At 39.3% G+C, this 20,669-nt stretch overlaps 1 protein-coding gene across 1 annotated transcript; it reads right to left on the bottom strand.

The window, feature by feature from the left end:
- Nucleotides 1–1,467: 1,467 nt before the first annotated feature.
- Nucleotides 1,468–19,684, bottom strand: LOC306747688 (otoferlin-like; the record flags this gene model as incomplete). The annotated part of the gene is made up of 41 exons (XM_079230770.1): nt 1,468–1,729; nt 4,673–4,773; nt 5,135–5,313; nt 5,532–5,773; nt 5,923–6,021; nt 6,193–6,281; nt 6,410–6,552; nt 6,689–6,849; nt 7,827–7,997; nt 8,122–8,249; nt 8,761–8,892; nt 9,081–9,218; nt 9,354–9,472; nt 10,108–10,180; nt 10,384–10,515; nt 10,615–10,641; nt 10,719–10,792; nt 10,976–11,138; nt 11,252–11,413; nt 11,501–11,620; nt 11,702–11,863; nt 12,766–12,900; nt 13,003–13,127; nt 13,915–14,104; nt 14,219–14,371; nt 14,464–14,580; nt 14,680–14,766; nt 14,860–14,964; nt 15,097–15,217; nt 15,305–15,488; nt 16,128–16,236; nt 16,637–16,860; nt 17,203–17,389; nt 17,531–17,717; nt 17,998–18,157; nt 18,232–18,316; nt 18,433–18,495; nt 18,616–18,747; nt 18,927–18,981; nt 19,091–19,223; nt 19,639–19,684. The coding sequence occupies 41 exons, from the start codon at nt 19,682–19,684 to the stop codon at nt 1,549–1,551; spliced, it is 5,394 nt and encodes a 1,797-aa protein (XP_079086896.1). The 3' UTR covers nt 1,468–1,548.
- Nucleotides 19,685–20,669: the final 985 nt, after the last annotated feature.

The raw sequence follows: 20,669 nt of genomic DNA, 5'->3' as shown, positions 1-20,669 counted from the left end.
CTTAGCATGCGAGAAGTAGCGGGATCGATGCCCGCATCCTCCAAATAACCTTTTTCAGCTGTAAAACTGCGCATGGACAAATGTCTGTACAACTAAAAGCGTATACTTTCAATCTAGCTTGTCGTTTGTTAACTCTGGCGTGGTAACGCGGAAAGATTACCGTATATGTATGGGGAATATAATTAACCTTAGGCGTAAAAGTTTAGTTACTCACAAGGAACAAATGTTTATAATGCTCAGCCTTTGACCAAATATAATGCGTTACTATCCTTAAAAAATGGCCGAATTCCGATTCATTAGATGCTAAATGTATACAGGAGGACTGTTAAACTGGTTGAATATCACGTTGTGACGGGGGAATGAACCAGTTGTCCCATTGAGGACCAGCAGATGACGGCACAACACCACGTTATGTGTTGGAGCTGCTGCGAGAGGAGCCATGGAAGTTGCACCAAAGAATTACAATTAAATTCAGTTTATTTTGTATAGCCCAGAATCATAAATTACAAATTTTCCTCAGAGGGCTTTACAATATGTACAAGAACCGTCCTCGGAAACACGTGCATTCACTCACACGTTACCTGGAGATTTGTATATGAATTAAATAATTAGGTTGTGGTGTTGGAGGTGAATTAGCGTTGGCTCAAATGATTCAACTCAAAAGATTTTCAATTCACCTGTACCGTTCTCACCTTTCCATTTTCGACTGCCAATAAAATTGTTTTTAAAGCGGAGGATACCAAGAAAGACGAGAAATGTTTGATGGAAACCAGTGGGGCTAGTTTTAACACAACTTCCTGTTATTAAAAAGCACGTTGATATACTGCAGTACTTGTTGATTACATTTTAACCCCAAATGAACACAAAGCCTAACCCTCAACCCTGCAACACAAGTTAATATTATTTATTCACTTGAGAAGACTGAGAATGAAAAAAAAGGAAATAAATTATCTTGTTTGTTTGTTTGTTTCACGATCTGCTCTGCTGCTCTAATCCTGCAAAATCCCCTGCTGTGGGAGTAATACAGGATTATTTTATAAGTAAATGTGTTAAAGCTCTTTAAAAAAGAGAACAAATGGACAGCTTCAAACATGTAAACAGATGACCGGACAGATTATTTTAAGATTAGACACATTTGTAGTTGTCACTTTATTCACAAATTCAAAAAATCTGACAAATACTGCACACTGTTGACAAACTGTTGAGTTCACAATAAATCAGCACAAAGGTGACAGCCTTACCTTGCAACAGCAGCAACCACACCAACCAAAAGAATATCAATAATAATAATAATAATAATTGTAAACCAGATCAAACTAAGTGTCATTGTGAAATAATTAACACATTTTTACTAGTACATTGCAGTAATGGATTTTAGCGACTATGTCAAAAATGCCAAAGAGAACAGGCTTGCCTGATTGTGTATACTGTAGCCATTCTGATGCTTATAATCTAAAGCTTGATGTTGTCTTTTGTCAAAGAACAGGAGAGCGATTTACAAGTGAAATGATTTCTTTGAGTGTGAAATAGTCAAATCCAGCAGATATCTCAAGCCCCCAACATTTTCTTCACCATGTAACCGGGCATGTTGTAGAGGAAAAGAGCCAAGATGGCCAGCAGCAGGAGAGCAGACACGATCTTGATGGTCAGCCACCTGTACTGGTCACAAATCAGGTGTTTCGCAGCTTTGAAAGGGATGAGGAACCAGAGGAGGGCAATGTCTGGACGGCTGGTGGAGCACAGAGACAAACTGTTAGAAGACAATCAACATTTTTAAAAGCCATTGGTCCCAAATGCAATGTGTGTATCATTAGTGGGTCAATGACAAAGTATTGATTTAACCTGAGGTCACAATCACTTCCTCTCCACCAGGTTTGAAACATTCAAGGGCTTTACTTATTGCAATCAAGGAGTTTTTTTAATACTTTTTTAGTTTTCATGAATATCTTAACACAGTAAAGCTAAAGTTGGAAAGGTAAAAGGACCACAATAGTCTGCAGAACTGGTGTTGGGAGAACACTTTTGAGCGATTGACCTCTAAAGAAAAGATATGTTATCAGGAAAGAGGGATTGGTTGGATGTATTCTTATTGAAATGAAGACAAGGATACAATGATTTCCCCTTGACAGTAATGTAACTATGTAACTGTTTGAGTCGTTGCCATCACTTTTACTAGGGAAGTTAAAAAAAATACAAATAAAAGCATGCTTCTACTTTGACTCTATGAGAGATGCATATGACAGACCAAGCCACGCATATACTATTTATAAGTAGGGAAAAAAAATAAATTAGGTACAAACTGTTCTTTCAGTTTTCAAATACATATGCACAAAGAAACACATATACAAGTGACAAGAATACCAGAAAATGGTTCACAGGTCAATTTATGCACAAATCTGAAATATCATACATAGACGCATAAACTGAACAGGACAGGAAATTGTTCAAGGAATACAAATCTGAACTCCAACACAAGCCAACTCATAGGTGAGCAATGGAAACAAATTTACTGGGAATAAAAGAAACCACAACTGAAGACACGAGAACAACTGCAGTTATCACACCAACACTGGCAATATGTTGAGATTTGTACACATTAGACTACATTAATAACCAATGACGGATGCACAAAAGATTTATAACCGCTGTCGTAATAGTGCATACATCTATTATTTAACTAAGTAATTTGCTAAATGCTCACCAAACAATTCTAATAATTACTGAATGCACACCCTTTGAAACAAGTTACCGTCTTCTGGTTTTCGCTCAGGCCCCCAACATTTTCTTCACCATGTAACCAGGCATGTTGTAGAGGAAAAGAGCCAAAATGGCCAGCAGCAGGAGAGCAGAGACGATCTTGATGGTCAGCCACCTGTACTGGTCACAAATCAGGTTTTTCGCAGCTTTGAACGGGATGAGGAACCAGAGGAGGGCGATGTCTGGACGGCTGGTGGAGCACAGAGACGTAGACACAATTACTAAATGTCAAAGACAATCCATATAAAATATAAAATACATACAAGGTTCATACGAAGCACTGATTTGACATTTGATAGACAGCAGCATGTGTTTGAGGACTGTTATTACAGAGTCACCGGAGATAATCGTTCCTCTCCATATTGTTCATAAAAAGGTCGCAGAAGAGAAATCTCTTCATCTTGACTCTTCTGTAAGAACTACAGGACAAAGCCCAGTCTTCATTTCACACAAAACATGTTTTAATATTCAGTTATAGTTAACACAAAGTGATTTGATATCTTCCAAAATTTCAATTAACTATCCGTCTACTGAAGCATAAAAGCACAGTTTGGCAAAGCGTGATTTTAGAGATTTCTTTTCATTCTCACTATAATGTGAATATTATAGCTAAAAACTGAAAATCTATTGCACCTTTTATCTTGAAAAAGATCAAATATGCTGAAATGTGGATTGACTATATGTTGCTTAAACTGAATTGGTCATTTGAAAACTTTTATTTCAAATAGGCTTCATATCCATCTAAATATATACATTTGTGCAGGTCTAGCAGGTGCAAAAGCCACACAATCCTTTTCTCAATTTGCCAATTGTTTGCCAATTTGTTTTAATGATCTACCTTGTGTGACCTGGTGATTAAAGTCTAATTTTTTTGATATTGTTTTTATCTTGGCTTAAATTATATCACTGGTGCCATTTAGCTTTTAAAATGCTATGATTGAACGGAAACTGTAGATAGAAAGCAGGAAGAGAGAGAGAGAGAGAGTTGGAAGACGTGCAGTTATAGTGAAACTGCTGGAACCTTCTGCAGAGATGTCTGAGCAACATCTCAAGCTCCCAACATTTTCTTGACCATGTAACCAGGTGTACTGCTGAGGAAAAGAGGCAGCATGGCCAGCAGTAGGAGAGCAGAGACAATTTTGACAGCCAGCCACTTGTACTGATTGCAGACCAAGTGTGTTATGGCCTTGAGAGCGAGCAACACAGAAGTTTGGTGTCTGGGTGGCTGGAAGGACAAAGCACAGATGTTCAGTAGTACACACTTTAAGCATTATAGACCATTATTGTTGCTCTATTTCTAAATCAAATTTGTATTTAAATATAGCGGATATTACTGGATCTATAGGACAAAGCAAAAGGCCAGACAGAGAAACGATTTACATTTATTTTGAGAACTTAAAAAGGTGAATCTAGGTAGAAATACACAAACAATATCAAGAAACAGCAACTTACCATGTAAAGATCTTAGGTGTAAGTCCAGAACGTGCTTGAAGTAAATTCCTAAAAATGTCTTTCCTTATTTTGAAATTGCTTACATTGCTAATATTATTTGATTTTGTAATTTTATAATAGTTTAAAAAACCCTTTATGCTTGTTTTATGTTTGAGAATTCACGTTGTTTTTATGACACAATTTATCTTTTTATGTAGGTAATTTATTATCATTTTATTTATAGTGCATATTTTTAAAATGTTTGGCCTGTTTTGGAATTTTGAGTTAAGCTAGACCCTCAGCAGCTGGAAAATATGTCTCTTTGCATTTGTGTGTCCGTGTGTATATGGTTAGGAGATGCAAAGCCACAGAATAAGCTGAACAATGTAATTGAGAAACATGGATCAAAAGAGTGGTCAGTAATAAGAACGTGGCTAGTAACAAGAACGTGGACAGCGGGGCGATAACAGAACATCCTTCATACTTGGGTTTCTCCAGTGGGTCTGGTTCATTGCGTCCTTCACCAACTGGGCTTCTCTCTGCCTCCTCTCCTGTCAGAAGGTGCAGCTCTGCTTCCACTTTTCCCTAAAAAGGACAATAATACCATTCGGTCACAAGGAGGCCTTACAGATGCAAGTTTTGGCGGCATCTAACAATGAAGTTGAAAATTGCACCCGACTGTAACTCCTCCCGTGTGCCAAGCGTGTCGGAGAACTACAGCCAGTCAAAGTGAAAACGCAACATGTGGATGGCCATATCTGGAGTCAGTGAAGAAACATGGCCACCGGCTCATTCTAAAGTAAAACATTTTATTATGGTAATTATAGTAAATAGTATATATCAATTCTGCCGTAACACGCTGTTCTTTTAAACTATTTTCCAGCTTATACAGCTATTTTATTTATTTTCTGACATATATATATTTTTTATTTTTATTTTTACCTACCGTGAGTTCGAACTCATCGTCTTCGTTTCTGGCCACAAATGGCCACCAGCCTTTGATCCTCTTCTGTTTGAAGATGGAGACCGTGGGCATCTCTCCTTCATTTGTCACCATCCCTAAGGTGCACTGCTTGGCAGTCTTCGCACCCCGGGGGAAACGGTTCAGGTCCAGCTCGATTGCACCTACAAAGAGACATTGTTTAACTCAAGGAAGCTAAACTGGTGGAACAAACAGGAAGTGGTTAACAGACAGATCCATTTCTCATGTCCCAAAACATTATCCAGTCTTCAAAAGTAGGATTTAGTCATCAGAGCCCTCAAGTTACCCCATCAGCAGCATCTGTTTTAATTAACAATGATGTCAGAAGCCAAAGGTCATCATAAACTATTGTCCACTGCACCTAAGAAGTCGTCTGCAGAGAAATGGTCGGCGTCCCACACTTGCAGATTAAGACGAGCTGGGATCTTGTATTCAGTCTCATCCCAGGCAAACATGGACTCTTTTTTTGAGATGACGATCTTCTCTTCGGCCATGAGGTAGTCAAAGGGATAGACGAAGCGCCAGTTGAAGTTGCCCTCCCCGGTGATGGAGTGGTAGTGGACGTCGGTGTCCTGCTTGTCCTCCTGCTGTCCCTTCAACCAACTGGGGCAGGACAAAATATGTAGGATACGCAACTTTAAACACTGTTTTTAATTATTGGTTGTATTTTTTGTACTGTATTATTGGTTGTGCGCCTTTCAGCGTATTGTGCTTTGGTCTTGTGCCCAAAAGCATATCTGGCTTATAATTACCCTCGCACAAATATGTCACTTGATTTCTCGCCAGTGAAGATATCGTCGTCCTCCAGAACGACCTCATCTGTGTTCCAGACGATCACCCTCAGTTCAAACCTGGACACAAGCAACATTTACAAGATATAGGATGAAACACAAGCTAAATGTGTTCCTTGATTAAACCAAACATTTATTTAGATAAAAGCTCGAGGTGCCTCCGGCTATCGGATAAAAAATGTAGATGGTGAATTAAAAAACTGTCCACTGACAGGTTTATAGAGAACATACTTCTTTGGTTTCCTTGGTGAAATATCAAGAGCAGGGCCGGGTGCAGTCATGTCCTTAGGGAACATATCCACCCACATCTCAATTCTCCCCTGAAATCAGGTGCACACAAGGAAATGAGCTCCCAAACTATATGCAAACAAAACAATATAGCATACATTGACTTGATTAAAGAGGTATAGTTGGCTGGAGTAGAGCCAGCAGGAGTTAAATTACATACTTGTTCAATTCCTGGTTTATCAGGGTGCAGCAGTGGTCTGGTTTCCACATGTTCTGGGACCAGTTTGCAGCCGACCCGTGGGATTTCCTCCCAGTGCTTCAACACGGTCAGCGCCAGATGTTCTTCTGTCTGCTTCTTTAAACCTGACAAACATCATCAATCGGTGGTTTAATACTAATGTCACATGTTAAGCAATTAGATGCTGCTCCAGAGCCAATTAGAACAAAGTAAAATCACAATATATAGTTAGTTTATGAGTGTATTGAGTGAAACTCATACCGTTATCGTCCTCGATCTCAGTCGGCGCCATGAAGACACGGTTCTCCACCTTCACTCGTCCTCCAGGGCCGTAGTGAGGCCCGTCCAGCTTGCCCTCCTTACAAAGCCGAGCCAGGATCTGTGTTGGTTTCATTGGGTCCCGCCACACGTTGTAACCATGGCTGAAGAAATGAGTCCAATTAAAAACAATACATGATATAAACTGAGGATAATAACCCAACAATATATAATAGAAACATACCTTGTTTATAGGGCGAGTGGTGGAATGTAATATAAGAGCGTTTTACTCAAGTACTGTACTAAGTATAAATTTCAGGGAACTTTACTTGAGTATTTTCTTTTCATGCCGCTTTCTGCTTCTACTTCACTACATCTGAGGAGGAAATACTGTATGTTTTACTCCACTGCATTTATTTAACATATTTAGTTACCGGTACTAGTTACTTTTAAGATGATGATTTGAAAAACATATGAAGAGCTTATAAAGTACAATATTCTGATTTAAATTAAACTATAACAGAACAATAAATCATTTCGTTGATTTACAGTCAGTTATTTGGCAACTATATTCTTAATTATTTAAGTAATGTTTTATGTTTTCCAGCATCCCAAAGATTTGCTGCTTTTCTTTTTAATTATTGTAATCATCCGAATTTAATAATTTTAATAATTTGCACGAGTAATAAAAAGCTTATGATGTAATATATAATAGTTTACAGTCAAAAGGGACATTTTTCTGCAATTAGCACTTACTTTTAATATTAAAGTACATGTTCCTGATTATACTGACATACTTTTAATTAAGTAAAATATTCAGTATGTATTTTCACTGGTTCTAGTATACTTTTACTGAAGTAAAGGATCTGAATACTTCCTCCACCACTGTTTCGGGCACTACATTCAAACATAAAAACATGATACGTGTGTTTTCCACGCACGACACATTCAGCTATGAAAAGGTAAGTATTTGAAAGTCAGTTTAATTCTGTGTCTGCCGAATTCATGACCGATGCTATGACTTCCTAATGCAACCTGAGTCATCAAGATGCTTCACATCATCCTGTATTGAACAATCAAGCACTATTTTTCCACAATCTATAACACACTGCCTGCAGGGAGTCTGCTCTTTGATTCTTACATGGCGTAGTTACATGTGACACCACACGTGGCTCTGTGTTTGCTGTAGAAACGGTTCTCAAGGTCCAATTTAGTTTCTCCAATCAGATCATCGGTCCCCACCAGGTCCCAGTCATAAATTGACACGGTGAGTGTGGAATCCATAGGGAATGTGGCCTCCACGTCAAAGGATCTGATGAGATGGAGAAATACAGCGTTTGCCAGGTTTTTGTGTGTATTTATACATAGCCATAACATTGTAAGATCATATAGGGTGAGGAACGACAATTTTAAATAAGTCAAATATTTCTACTTACTTGCCAAACAAAGGATTCAGCTGTTTTGAGATGTAGTTCTCTTTGTCTTTGATCTCTGTCTTGCCCAGTTTGATTGCAATATACGGGTCAGCTTTCCCATTAATGTCAGCTGGATGCAGATCAGTTGCCTATGAAAAAAATGGGAGAATTCAAAAGATAAATGGATAATCTGAGCATCTCCTGAGATATCTACAATGGCTTTCTCATTATACCACCAAAGCCTTCTATTTGCACTAGCATTCTGAATTCTCATGTTACATTTATATTATATATGCAAGTGTATATAATCCTTATAATATTATAATATATCCTTATAATCTAGTTTTCCTTTATTTTTTTTCCCTTTGATGCTACTTTTATATAGTTTGTTCCATTTTTTATTACCTCACCAAGGAGGTTATGTTTTTGGTTTGTGGAATTATGGAACAGCTACAGGCCCGATTTTCATCAAACTTGGTGGAGTGCCCTTTAAGTTGCCATTTTATTGTTTATATTCTGTTCTAATCAAATTGAAATATCTTGATTATCTGTTCATACATGTTCTGGGTGGCTACAACTACATTTCATTGAGCAATCCTGTATTGTATAATCACAATAATAAAATCCACGAATCCTTAAAGTGCAGAACTCATAGCCTACCCTGATGACGTAGATGCGGACGAGGATATTAATGGGATCGTTGTGAGGAATGTTCTGAAACATTCCCATGTTGGAATCGAAGCTCATGTCTCTCTGCATGTCATCCGACACTTTGTACATGCACAGAGAGCCCTAAAAGGACGCAGGCAAACCAATGAGTTGTTATGGTGCAAAAAGTACATTCTGTATTATTTACAATAAGTGTCTTATGTTGGTGAAACAAAAAGAGAAACCGATAACCAGCTCATTTTAAATAAATGACAAAGCCTTACACAGAAGATTGATGCAACTGAATAATTAAATGTATATTGTGTTCTTACTTTGAATTTTCCAACGATTCGGTCCTCATCCGTCACGTTTTGGTCGTCATCATCCCCTCCTTTTCCCCTGAACAGGTTGAAGCTGTGGAGCCAGTCTTCAAAGCTGTCAAATTCACTCTCCAGTTCTTTCGGGTACACCTTATTGGAGAACACACATTTATCAAAGCAAAAATGTGGTTGTGCATGATTTCTTTTTCTAAGTCTGTTGCACTTATCAAGCATGTATACAGGCTGAATATCTTTCAACTGTGGTGTCGGTGCTGTGTCTTCTACCTTCAGCTCGTCCAGCTTTGGCTTCTTCTTCTCAAACGGATCGAATGTCTGCTTCTTCTTGTCCTTCTTTCCTTTTCCCCTCTTGGGGCCTTTCACGGGAGAGTCCTCAGGTTTGATATCTGAGTACAGGTTAGCGGTGAGGACGAAGTGAAGGGGCAGAGGGGGTGGAGGAGCAAAGCACTCGAGACATGAATTCCCCATGAAAGTTGCCAAAACCAGCTGTTACTGTATACAACAAGCATGCCATTGAATTGTATACTATTAAAATACACAGTTCAGGTCAAGCTGTGCAAAGACTTAATTGGTTCTGGTCATTATCATCCTCAGTCACGTCATGCCACAGTATATTTAATGTAATATAGTGTATACTGCATTTGCATAATAATAATACAATTTGTCATATTATAAGTAGTTGTTTCTGTGCACAGAATCAATGTTTCAAATACATCACAAAAATAAAGGCTCATCATGTCATCAAATTGCACTGTCTGCGTTTTTTGATTCACTGTAATTTTTATGGACATCTTACATGGCAAGCATACGGCTAATATGCACTTATGGGAGGGAACAAAAAGCAGTTGTCCCACGTATCGTTATTTGTATTCATGTCAACATCTATGTGAAGGCATTCTTGTGCAACAAGCTTCCCTACTGCACTGGTTTGGGGCTAACAGAGAGGTGCACAAAGGCATGCTGGAAAATATAAAACTCTTTTGTATGTCTTGTTTGTCCTTTCAGGTCTTTCAGGTTTTACCTCCGCCGTCCGTAATGTCCATGTCATCTTTGTCCTCTGAATCTGAGAGAGTAGCCTCTTGAGCCTTGAGAGCCTGTAGGAGCAGGAGGTAATTTCTCAACTGGATGTATTGAAAACAAAACAAAATCCAGTTTCCCCTAATAGGTAAAGATCTGTTTTTGATGAGCTGCCCCAGGGTAACAGCATTTCATTTCAGCTGCTATCATAATTAATTGTTCAACTGTATCCAGAAACTGCAGCCAGTAAAGCAAAAAGAAGATCGTTTCTGTTACTCACCTCTGTCAAAGTTTCAATGGAGGCAAAATATTTGGACCACCAGTCCAACATGCTCTTGTCAAGTTCCTCCTCTTCAATCTCATCACCCTTCTTCCTCTTCTTCTTTTTCCCCTTTCCATCCTTATCATCATCCTTTTTTATATAATAAGCATTAAAAAAAACCTCTCAATAAAAATTTAAAAGATTCCTTGCTACATAACATCTCCATTAAGTGAAAAGCCCATTGCTTACCTCAACTTTGACCACAGCATCAGAGCCCTAGGTTAAAAAAAAACAAAAACATGATCCAGTTCTTTGAATAAAGGCCACATAAAATGTACAAAAATGAAACGTACAGAGTCTAGTTTGACCACCGTGTCCATCTTCTTAAAACCAGGTTCAGGTTCCATGTTGACAACAATTATTTCCTCTGAAAGATAAAAGGAGAACGTATATGTGTTTATCTCTTGAATCGTAATTTATTGCAAAAAAGGGCAAACATACAATGTACTTTATCTTCAATCAGCATCGATTATTGTACGTTGCTCTTAAGTAAGAATATTGTAAAGAGAATGCACGAGGGTGTAATATGCATCCAGGTTTTAGTGTGTACCCGTAGTGGAGAAGTTATTGGCCTGCTTGTCTGTTGCCCTGTAGATGAACTTCCGCAGGCTGGGGACGGCATTGGAGCCCACCAGAGTGTAGCGGCCAAACGCCCGGCAGTCCACCACTCGAATGTTCAGCGGCGGGTGAAGCAACTCGTTCTCAGGCAAATCCTGACACAATCATTTTACAGGTATTACTTTTTGAATCCTTCTTTTCTTATGTGTAAATATGATTTTAATTTAATAAAAGGTGATTGAAAAAATTAATTTAAATGGTAAAATACCACTTCAAACCACTTGACAAGGGTGCTGAAGTTGGGGTTTTTCTTGTAATTGGGGATGAGAGCTGACTGTACTCCCTTTCCGGCACATTCAATGTCCACCCGAGGCCGATCCACCTGGGCCAGATTCACCCTCTTCAAGTCCCTCAAGCCCCAGAACAAAACCTAAGGAGTAGGGACGTTCAATATTTGGATTGTTGTTTTACTTCCCTTTTCTGTTACTAAATAAATCACTTATAAAGCTAAAATCACCTCAATTCTGTATTTGCTGAGCACTGGTCTGATCCCCAGTGGTACAGGCAGGATCGGGCCGCGGTCCATATCCGTGGGACCGTCTATGGGAGGCAGGTCAGCTTTCCCATTGGGGCCAATCTGACAGAGGACAACAGGATGTCTTTATAAATCATTTACTCAGTAAACGTCTCACTGCTACATGGTGTCTGTAAGTCTAACCTGCAGCAGTTCAAAGGCTGCCAGCATCTCTCCGGCGGTGCAGTTCCCGCGGTAGATCTGATAGTACTCCAGTTGAGGAGGGAAGCGCGGGGGACCATAGTGCTCGTCCGCCATCTTGACCACAGGCTTGGCAAAAGTTCTGCCCATAAATTCAGCTTTACCCTGGAAGCATCATGGTTAATTAATGTTGAACCCTTAAAACATGAACTCTGGTTTGAATATTTGAAAGAATGGTCTTTTTAGCCTACCATATCCAATCCATGAGTTTTTATATTATAATCGCTTTTTAAAAAAAGAAAGAAAAAGGTTGCTTCTGGTGTTATCGTTAATTATTACATTGGTCCTATCAGTGGAAAGAAACATGGCTTGAGATGCACATGTTTCTAGGCAGACTGGATAAAAAACCATTGAAGAAAAAAAATAACAAAAACAACATACCTAAAATAACCAGTGAACTGCAAAACAGGCATATGTATCTATGTCAAAAGATGTTGAATTGTTACTTAGAAATATATAATTAAAACTCTCTTGCAGTTAGTGGTTATGAAGAGTCAAAATTACTGGTTGGCCACATACAAAAAGCACAAAATGTCACTTCAAGGAATGCAACAGGTATAAGTTCATCTATCCTTATGGACGCATCTTATTCCTCTTGCATGCCTTTCAATACAATCTATTCTGCACACATTACAGTGCTTCTACGGTACATCAAGCCATCAGAATCCACACTCTACTTATCCAAAGGGTCATCCAAAACAATGTTGTTATTGATAGGAGCAAATATAAAATGATCAGTCAGCAAAAGCATTCTTTCAAATATAACTTATATCAGGTTGATATTGACAAACACATTACTAAGGGTATATACTGGTTTTAGATTAATTAAGTGACACGTTAAGTCTTACATTTCAAGTGAAAGACAGGCTCTTAAATTATTAGGATGCTAAGGATGGAGGAGAATGGTAAGACTGTTGCTATCTGGTAACAGGTATAAGTTGTGTGAATGCACATTAATTAATACAAATGGAAAAAGAGAAGCATCTCTATTTCAGAACAACCCTTACCACTGTGTCTTGATCGTAGATTTCAATGACGATAATAGGAGGATCGTCTCTCAGTTCGCAGGCCTCTCCAAACAACTCCACATTTTCAAAGACCAGCAGCTGGTCCCACGTTGGGCACAGAGTCTCAGCCAGCACCTGGAAAGACAAGATTTGATGAAGATGCAGGATGTGCTACTCGATAAATCCAATTTTAAGCTGATAGTTGACATTCTAAAACGCCCTTTTGAGTGTGCTCACCTCAGTGACCTGGCTTTGTGTCGAGAAGAAGACTCTCGCAAAGGGATCAGACAGACCTGTGCTGTCGGCAGCAAACAGGCTGCGAGCTTGGTACATGTGGACCCTCAGCTGGAAGATCTGCTTCACTGTGGACCAATAAAGACGCTCTAAAAGACCGACTTATATTTATGTTTTAGAAGTTTAGGCAAAGTTTGTACAATGTTGTTTAGAATAATCTTAGTTCTACATCTTTAAAACATGGTGAATAATGTATTGAAAAAAACAGTTGTATGAAGGTTTTCATCTCAATACATGTGTTAACTCTCCCATATGGACCCCATGAGGAATACTAGTTATTGAGCTGATGTCCCACTGATGAAAATATAGCAGCGCTGCATTGAATGACTGCTTATGCAAAACAAACATTTCTTCCTTTGTTTGTCAGTGAGATTGGCACTGACCGCTATCGTTCATCAAAAATGCATCTACAGAACAAGACAATGGTCATTTTGGTCACTTTCTGACAGCAGATCAGTGTGAAATATTGCAGGGAGAAAGGAGCAGCCACACTGAGAGGAGCTGCATTTGACTGGCTGCACATCTCCAACTTCTCAGAGAGATACTACTTTCACTTGCCCTGTTTGCACTCATGTAGTGTGCAGCCTCAGATCACATCTGCTTACAGAATGATGGAAAAAAGGCAATTATTGCCTGACTTTATCATTAAAACAACAATAGTTTGTTTTAACGCCCCCAGTATTTTGGGACCTGTTACTGCCAGTAAATGAGATGTCGCCAAAGAAAAGATGAATTAAACTGTAAGGACTGCCCCTTTAACAAATTGTCAAAGAACGTATATCTCAAGTTTATTCGGAAAGTCTTTGTTTCAGTGTAAAGCTATAGAAGAAATACTGAATTGGTTGATGGTCTTACTCATGTAGGTGAGGCTGATGGGAGGGCAACATGGCATGCCAGGTCCTTTGGACAACTTGTTTTCCTCAAATCCATTGGGAAGACCGTTCAGGTAGTCCTTGCGCTGTCTAGTCAGACCCAACCAGAGATAAATCTCTATCTTGGACTGGACTGTCCAGCCAGCAGGCCCAAACCCTTTCTTTCCAGGGATCTTTATATGAGGGCAAAAAAAGTCATTCAATCACCGAAGGTTGAAAGGGAATTTGATGCAACATTTAAAACTGCCTTTTCATCGATTATATTACTATATTGAGTGTAAACTCACCCTCAGAAAGATGGTCTTGACTTTGCCACAGTCCTTCCCTGTCTCCTCCTCTGTGGTGGAATAAAGGATGTCTTTGGAGGGAACACGTGCATAAGCGATACGTTTCCCATTACTTATCATCCATAGGAAGACATCAGGAACGCTGTGTTGCGGCTGCAATAAGGAAAGAACGCTCACAATGAAACAAACATGTGAAACAAAACTAAACCATTTGTAAGTGGTGGACATAATGTTGTAGGTCTCACTTCTTCAGCCAGGAAGCGCAGCTTTGTGAGGAAGTTCTGAGACAGCTTGATTTTATCTCTCACTGTGCTTTTCTTCACCTGGGACCTCATGGCTTTTGCTTGCTGGCCGATGCTCTCCTAAACCCAGCAGAACAGCCCAGCATTTAGCAAGACAAGTGCAAATGTTAACAATTAACAATTAAAAAAAACACCATAGATCTTCTGTAGTTGACGTACCACTTCTGACATGCACAGCTTTGCTCTCTCCCTGTCAAGTTTGGTTCTGCCGGACAGATTATGGTCCTGGTTTGCCAGTGAAAGAAACTGGCTGAAAGAAGTGGAGCTCGGTCAGCGTCAAAGTCTTTACAAATCTACTGGACTTCAAGTCAAACCTGCTGGTTTTAAATGTGTTGCTACAGACCTGCAGCCGTGGCTGAGTTCCTCAAGGACGCCTCTCAGTCTGCGCTCGGGGTACGTCTTCTCTGTCTTGATGATCTCTTGTACATCATTCAGTCCGTCCTCCTGTGGAACCAGTAGAAGATGTTGGGGCTCATTCAGTATGAAGACAGAAACTGTATTCAACTGCTAATACACAACTCAATACTTTTGTTTACTGCTATGCTCGCCTACTTATTGGGAAAGTTCACGACTTGCCAGTTTATCTGCTATGTTGTCTATAATGTTGGCATTGTACAGCCTCCTTCTCTGGTCCTGCCACCTGCTCTTGATGTAGATGCACGGCTTCCTCTCGAAATACGGCAGGTGGAAGTAGTTTCTGACGAGACAAAAAATAAATTTCATCAAAATGCTTCGGCATCGTTTTTGTGTTTCAGTAGAATATGTTCATGGATATCTTTCTGACCGGTCGGTGATGACGGGTTTCATGGGAGGAGTAGTCGCCACTGAGGTCATGTCCCCGTCATCTTCCATCTCCTCGTCACTGGAGTTGTGGATCAGGTTGGTTTCCTCTTCCTCACCGTCTCCTCCCCCCTTCTTACCCTTCGTTTTTGGCCTGGCAGCCCCGTCAATCTCATTTCCATAGTAACCTGGCACACAGGAGCTATGTTAGTAGTCACGCCCTTAAATTATGTTGACTATGATTTTAATAACTTGTTGTTTTTCCTAAAACTGCCTTATGCAACTTTAAAATGTTGGGACTCCTCTTACAGTATGACAGTTAACCTTTGTGCCTCAGAAGGGAGTTTTGGACTTTTTCATGTTTCCATCATTTTGCCTGTGTAATGCATGTGGCATGACTTTTGACATTAAGACATATCTTTCCCACATATGTAGAGCCCTCGCTTCAAAATTGTAGTTCTTACTTTGTTTTCTACCAGATTGAGTCATTTTCTCATGTTGCCCTAAGTACATGATATTTTCCTGGTAAAAATGCCCCAAAATCAATGTTATTGCTTATCTTTATCATTGAAATTTGGTTCTTTCTTTTACAAAAAACAGTGGCATTATGGAGGCTCTTCTGAAAATGAATGCATATTTTGTTGTTATGATCAGGACTGAAGTTGAAAGTGGAAAATAATATGTTATAGCAGTTTCATGAAGACATTGTTGTCTTCAAAGAACAAACTTTTTAGAAAATAAATTCTGCTTAAAAATTGCCCAAAGATTCAATTTGAGGTTCAAGATGAATCAGTGAGAGACACTAAGACAAAAGAGTAGGTAAATACCTATGGTGACCTCAAAGTTGATAGGCTTATCACCGATCTTTCTGTCAATCATTGTGGCTTCCAGGAAAGACCCAAAGAGGAAAAACTCTTCAACCTTCCCGGTAGCGGTCTGTGAAGTAAACAAACAAGTGTGAGAATGTGGGAAAACTCTTTCTCACTTCTTCGCTTTCTTCTTAATTAACTAAGAGTAGTAACACTAAATGTTCTGTGGCTCTTTGATGACTGATAAATAAACATATAGCCGTGTAATACGAGATGTTGCAGAGTGAGAGCTGAAACCCTGGGGTCTTTGAGTTACGATCCCACTGTCCTCAATTGCATTTGCTTTGTGACTTACATTGTCCACCAACAAAAAGAATCCACATTAATTCAAACAACATGTTAATAATGCACCAGGTGGGCTAAATAAAGACAATGAATAATTCACAACTACCGGGGCACAATGCCCTGTCAGCAGGGGTAACAATTGGCTCCCTCTGCATGGCTGCCCATCCGAGCAGGTGGCCCACCTCTGAGATGTTGGGTATTCCCTCCAATTGCACATCTGTGTTGTTGGAAATGTCGGGCGAGGAGGGGTCCAGGATCTCCACCCCCAGGCTGATGAGCAGACGGGCCCTGAAGGACACCCCCTCTCCCAGGCCCTCGTTTAACTCCTGGTACTCGTCCATCAGGGTGTAGGTACGCGTGGAGCCGTACATGTTAACCCAGGCCGGCCCCAGAGTGGGAAGGAAGCCTGAGAGATAAAGAATAAATATAATTTGTGTCTTATAATTTGCTAATTATGGATGGAACGGTACTACCTGAGAGGTGCCTTTTAAGAGCATGGAGAAGATCTGATCGCAAGGTCAAAACACATGCATGCTAATTGTTTACAACCGAGAAGATGTTGATCAAACTGATCCTACATCCAAACCACATCTTTTGCAGTTAAATGAGAGAACAATTACGTCTCTAGGACGCATCCTCATATTGTAAAAGGCACTGCCCACTAGCTCCAGGTCAAACTCATTTTTCAGATTTTTTCAGTGGGAGAACTTTTCGGAGACATCTTCCAAAGATTCAAATGGCATGTCACCTTTGTCCCCATCATTGGAAATCTTCCGCAGGTCTAGGAAGTGTGTTCCAATAGCGACGTCGTTCACTTTATCTGAGTCGCGGATCTGGATCTTCATGCGCTTGCACAGCGGTGGAAACATCTCGGTGAAAACTATTTGCTCATTCCAGATCGGCTCATAGCAGCTCTTTTGAACTGATGTTTTCCCCTGTAATCACGCATTACACATGCACATTTAAACCAACTCAGCAATTGTACTACCAGTGTAGTTTAGATTTTGACCTGGCTGAAATGAAACAGATACAAAAACAGAAGGAAATTCATGTTTAGGATCCTAATTATTACTCACTTTCTGCCCAGCAAACAGTACTTGGACATACGGATCAACCAGGTCCTTATTTTCTCCTATGAAGGCCTTTTTGACGTTGGCCATGATGCTGGTGTTCATTCTGGGGAGTCCCTCAGCTCTGTAGACCTTCAGGTAATAACGGGCCCACTGTCGCTCTGCAGGCACCCCCTCTGGGATCAAGAGATTGCTGAAACAGAAATGGGACGCAATGAAATACTATAACAAACAAGATGCTAGCAGGATTGCAGGATTTCCTAAGTTAAGTTTCAATGCAAACTCAATTTTGATTGATAAATCAGCCATTAATGGTGCATATGTCATGTTGATAGATTCATCCCCAGAACAACACACATGTTTCTGTATTTAAATTATGTTGAATTCTGCAAACACCTGAACTTCAAGAGTCCTTTTTGGGCAATTTATATTTCTTGCATAAAGAATCAAAGTGCAATAAAAAATATGGTTACCCCTCGATGTCATCTTCATCGGATTCATTGGCCTTGTGTGGAGTTTTTATTGTGTCTCCTTTGGCCACAACTGCAACATCACACTTAACGTAGCCTTTGCAACCGGCTGAGATGTCATCAGGGTCAGACAGCAAAGCCCACTTGTGGTAGAACTGATGTTCTGCAAGACGAAAGAGAAGACAAAATTAATTCATAATTCATAATAAGAAAAGCTGATTTTCATTGATTCTTTACCAGGCTGGAAGTAGATTGTGCCAACATCCAGTTTAAAAGTTCCAACCAGTGTTCCGCTACGCAGGAGATTTTTGGAGTGAATTACCTAAAGGTTAGTTCAAGGAAATAAAACATTACGATATTAAATACACTTGTCCTGTAGCAGAGGCGGAATTATATGAATCTGCTTTATTTTACATTGTTATGAATCGAACAACTTACAGACAACTTCAGGATTTTGTCGAACATGACATCTGGAGGGACGTGGAAGTCAAACACAAAATACTGGAAAGAGAAAAGAGAAAAGAGTGAGTGATGACTGGAATCAATGCTGTGTTTTGATTCATTGTGAGATTTTTCCCCTGAAATGATTATAGATACACAATCTTGCGATGGCTGACTCACTTCGTTGTAGTATGGGCAGTTGGTTGATTCCTTCATTGAGGTGTACTTTTTATCGTCACCAATCTCCACACAGACCATTGGATCCATGTTCAACCCAATCAGCTGCCTGGCTTCAATAACTGTCACACTGATCTGAAATTAAATGATCAAGTAATTGACAGAATGACTGGCTGAATATGTACTAGTTGAGTCATACACAAAACTGAAGATTTACCCTGCCTGTACAAGTACAATAACATATATATGGAATATATTCCACAATGACTGGTCAAAAACTGGGCCAATGAATTGATGGGTATGCTTTATCTTACTTGGTAATCTACTGGTCTTCCAGAACTGGGCTCCATCTTTATGTCTGGCTTTGATCTGTAAGCCAATGAGGCGTCGGACATGAGTGAGACTCTTCAGACAGATTCACATGATTACCAACAGCAATACAGTTTATTTAATGCAGCCCGAAGTACAACAGAACCACGCTTGCCTCTTATTTGATACATTTGTGGTGACGGCAGTGACTGATGCCAGTGAGACGCTGTCAGGATCAGGGCCTCCTCCCAGGAACATGCCCTGATGATCCAGGTCCTCCGTCTCCAGAATAGCTGGCTCATCTGGAGATCAAAGGGAAAGACAAACCACGGGGACAACTTGTTGCAACATGGAACGTCCTGCTCAAACATTGTGTTTCATTGTGCGTTTTATTTATGGAAGTCAGCAACATGTGAAAATGGCCATACGTGAAAAAAGGTGTAACACTGAATTTGAGTATACTGTAGGATTGTTTAAAAAAAGGTCCAAAAAGCTGCAAAGCAATTTACAGCTAAACAACAAGATCAAAACATAGTAAGTTAAGTAACTGCTACATTCAGTTTATTCAATAAATGAAGGGAAAAGTTTTGGTACTTTATTTTTGACTAAATGTACTCCAGTGGGCTGAATTGGGCTGTAAGCCAACATTTTGTAATATCAGGCAGGATTTCCCATCTTATTTGACCTGATCTTCTGTCATTCATCTGTTACTGATACCTCCGTTTCTGTCCTCCTTGTGTCCGCGGTGCTTACTGCGCTTCATGGTTCAAAACAATTCTTTACGTGCTCTGTGAAAGAAATATAAAATGATTTATAAACAACAACATAAAGAAAACATTGATATATATATATATATATATATATATATATATATATATATATATATATACATATATATATATATATATATATTTAGTGGATGCAATTACTTTAAAATCTGTATTTTCAACTACTTTTGATTAATTCGATTTTAGAAGACAAACAAGGTAAGAATTTGTTTGCATAATAATCTAATTTTCCATGACATGTTCTACAGACCTCACTAACAGCCACAGGAGACGAAACCTTGACACACTACCCCAACATCTTGGAGACAGAAGGACAACTAATTGCTATCAAAAATAGTGCAAGAACAACTGGAAAAGGTCTGAATTATTAAGAGCATTTAAAATATTGAATGTTTTAAAAACATATTTGATTCAAGTGTGATGACTAAAGCGCAGCATGCTTGCTATCATTTTAAGACGGGTGCTACCATACCCTGGATAAGCCTTCAAAAGAGCTTTTCAATTATTCAAATCAGCTGACCCTAATACATCAATTAAAGAGGATACATTTCACACACATTGTGGACATTAATACACTTAAAATAATTGATCTGCTGTAATTAATCAACAAAGTGCCATTTCCACAGGTGACCAGTTTTAATCTAAAAAGTTTATACTTTTTTTGACGAAGGGTTCAATATTTCCAAGATAGGCATTTTTAGAAGTAAAGTATACGCAATTGAAGGGCTGACATTTTTTCCAAAAATATTTTGTCTGCATTTTCAGAGTTGTGAGTAACAGTCCAAAACATAAAAAGAAAGTGGAACATGCACCACACATTTTAAACACATGTAACAATGCATGAAACTCAGTCAAAACCAAGTGCTCAGCAAAATAATGAAGAGGTTCAGAATAACCAAAGAGCATGCCATTCAATACCACTGCAAGAAACCAAGAATGCAAAGTTCTGAATGTTTCCTT

Source organism: Taurulus bubalis, assembly GCF_910589615.1.
Source record: "Taurulus bubalis genome assembly, chromosome: 1".
In the NCBI taxonomy this organism is placed as follows: domain Eukaryota; kingdom Metazoa; phylum Chordata; class Actinopteri; order Perciformes; family Cottidae; genus Taurulus; species Taurulus bubalis.
This window is presented reverse-complemented; position numbering and strand designations above follow the sequence as displayed.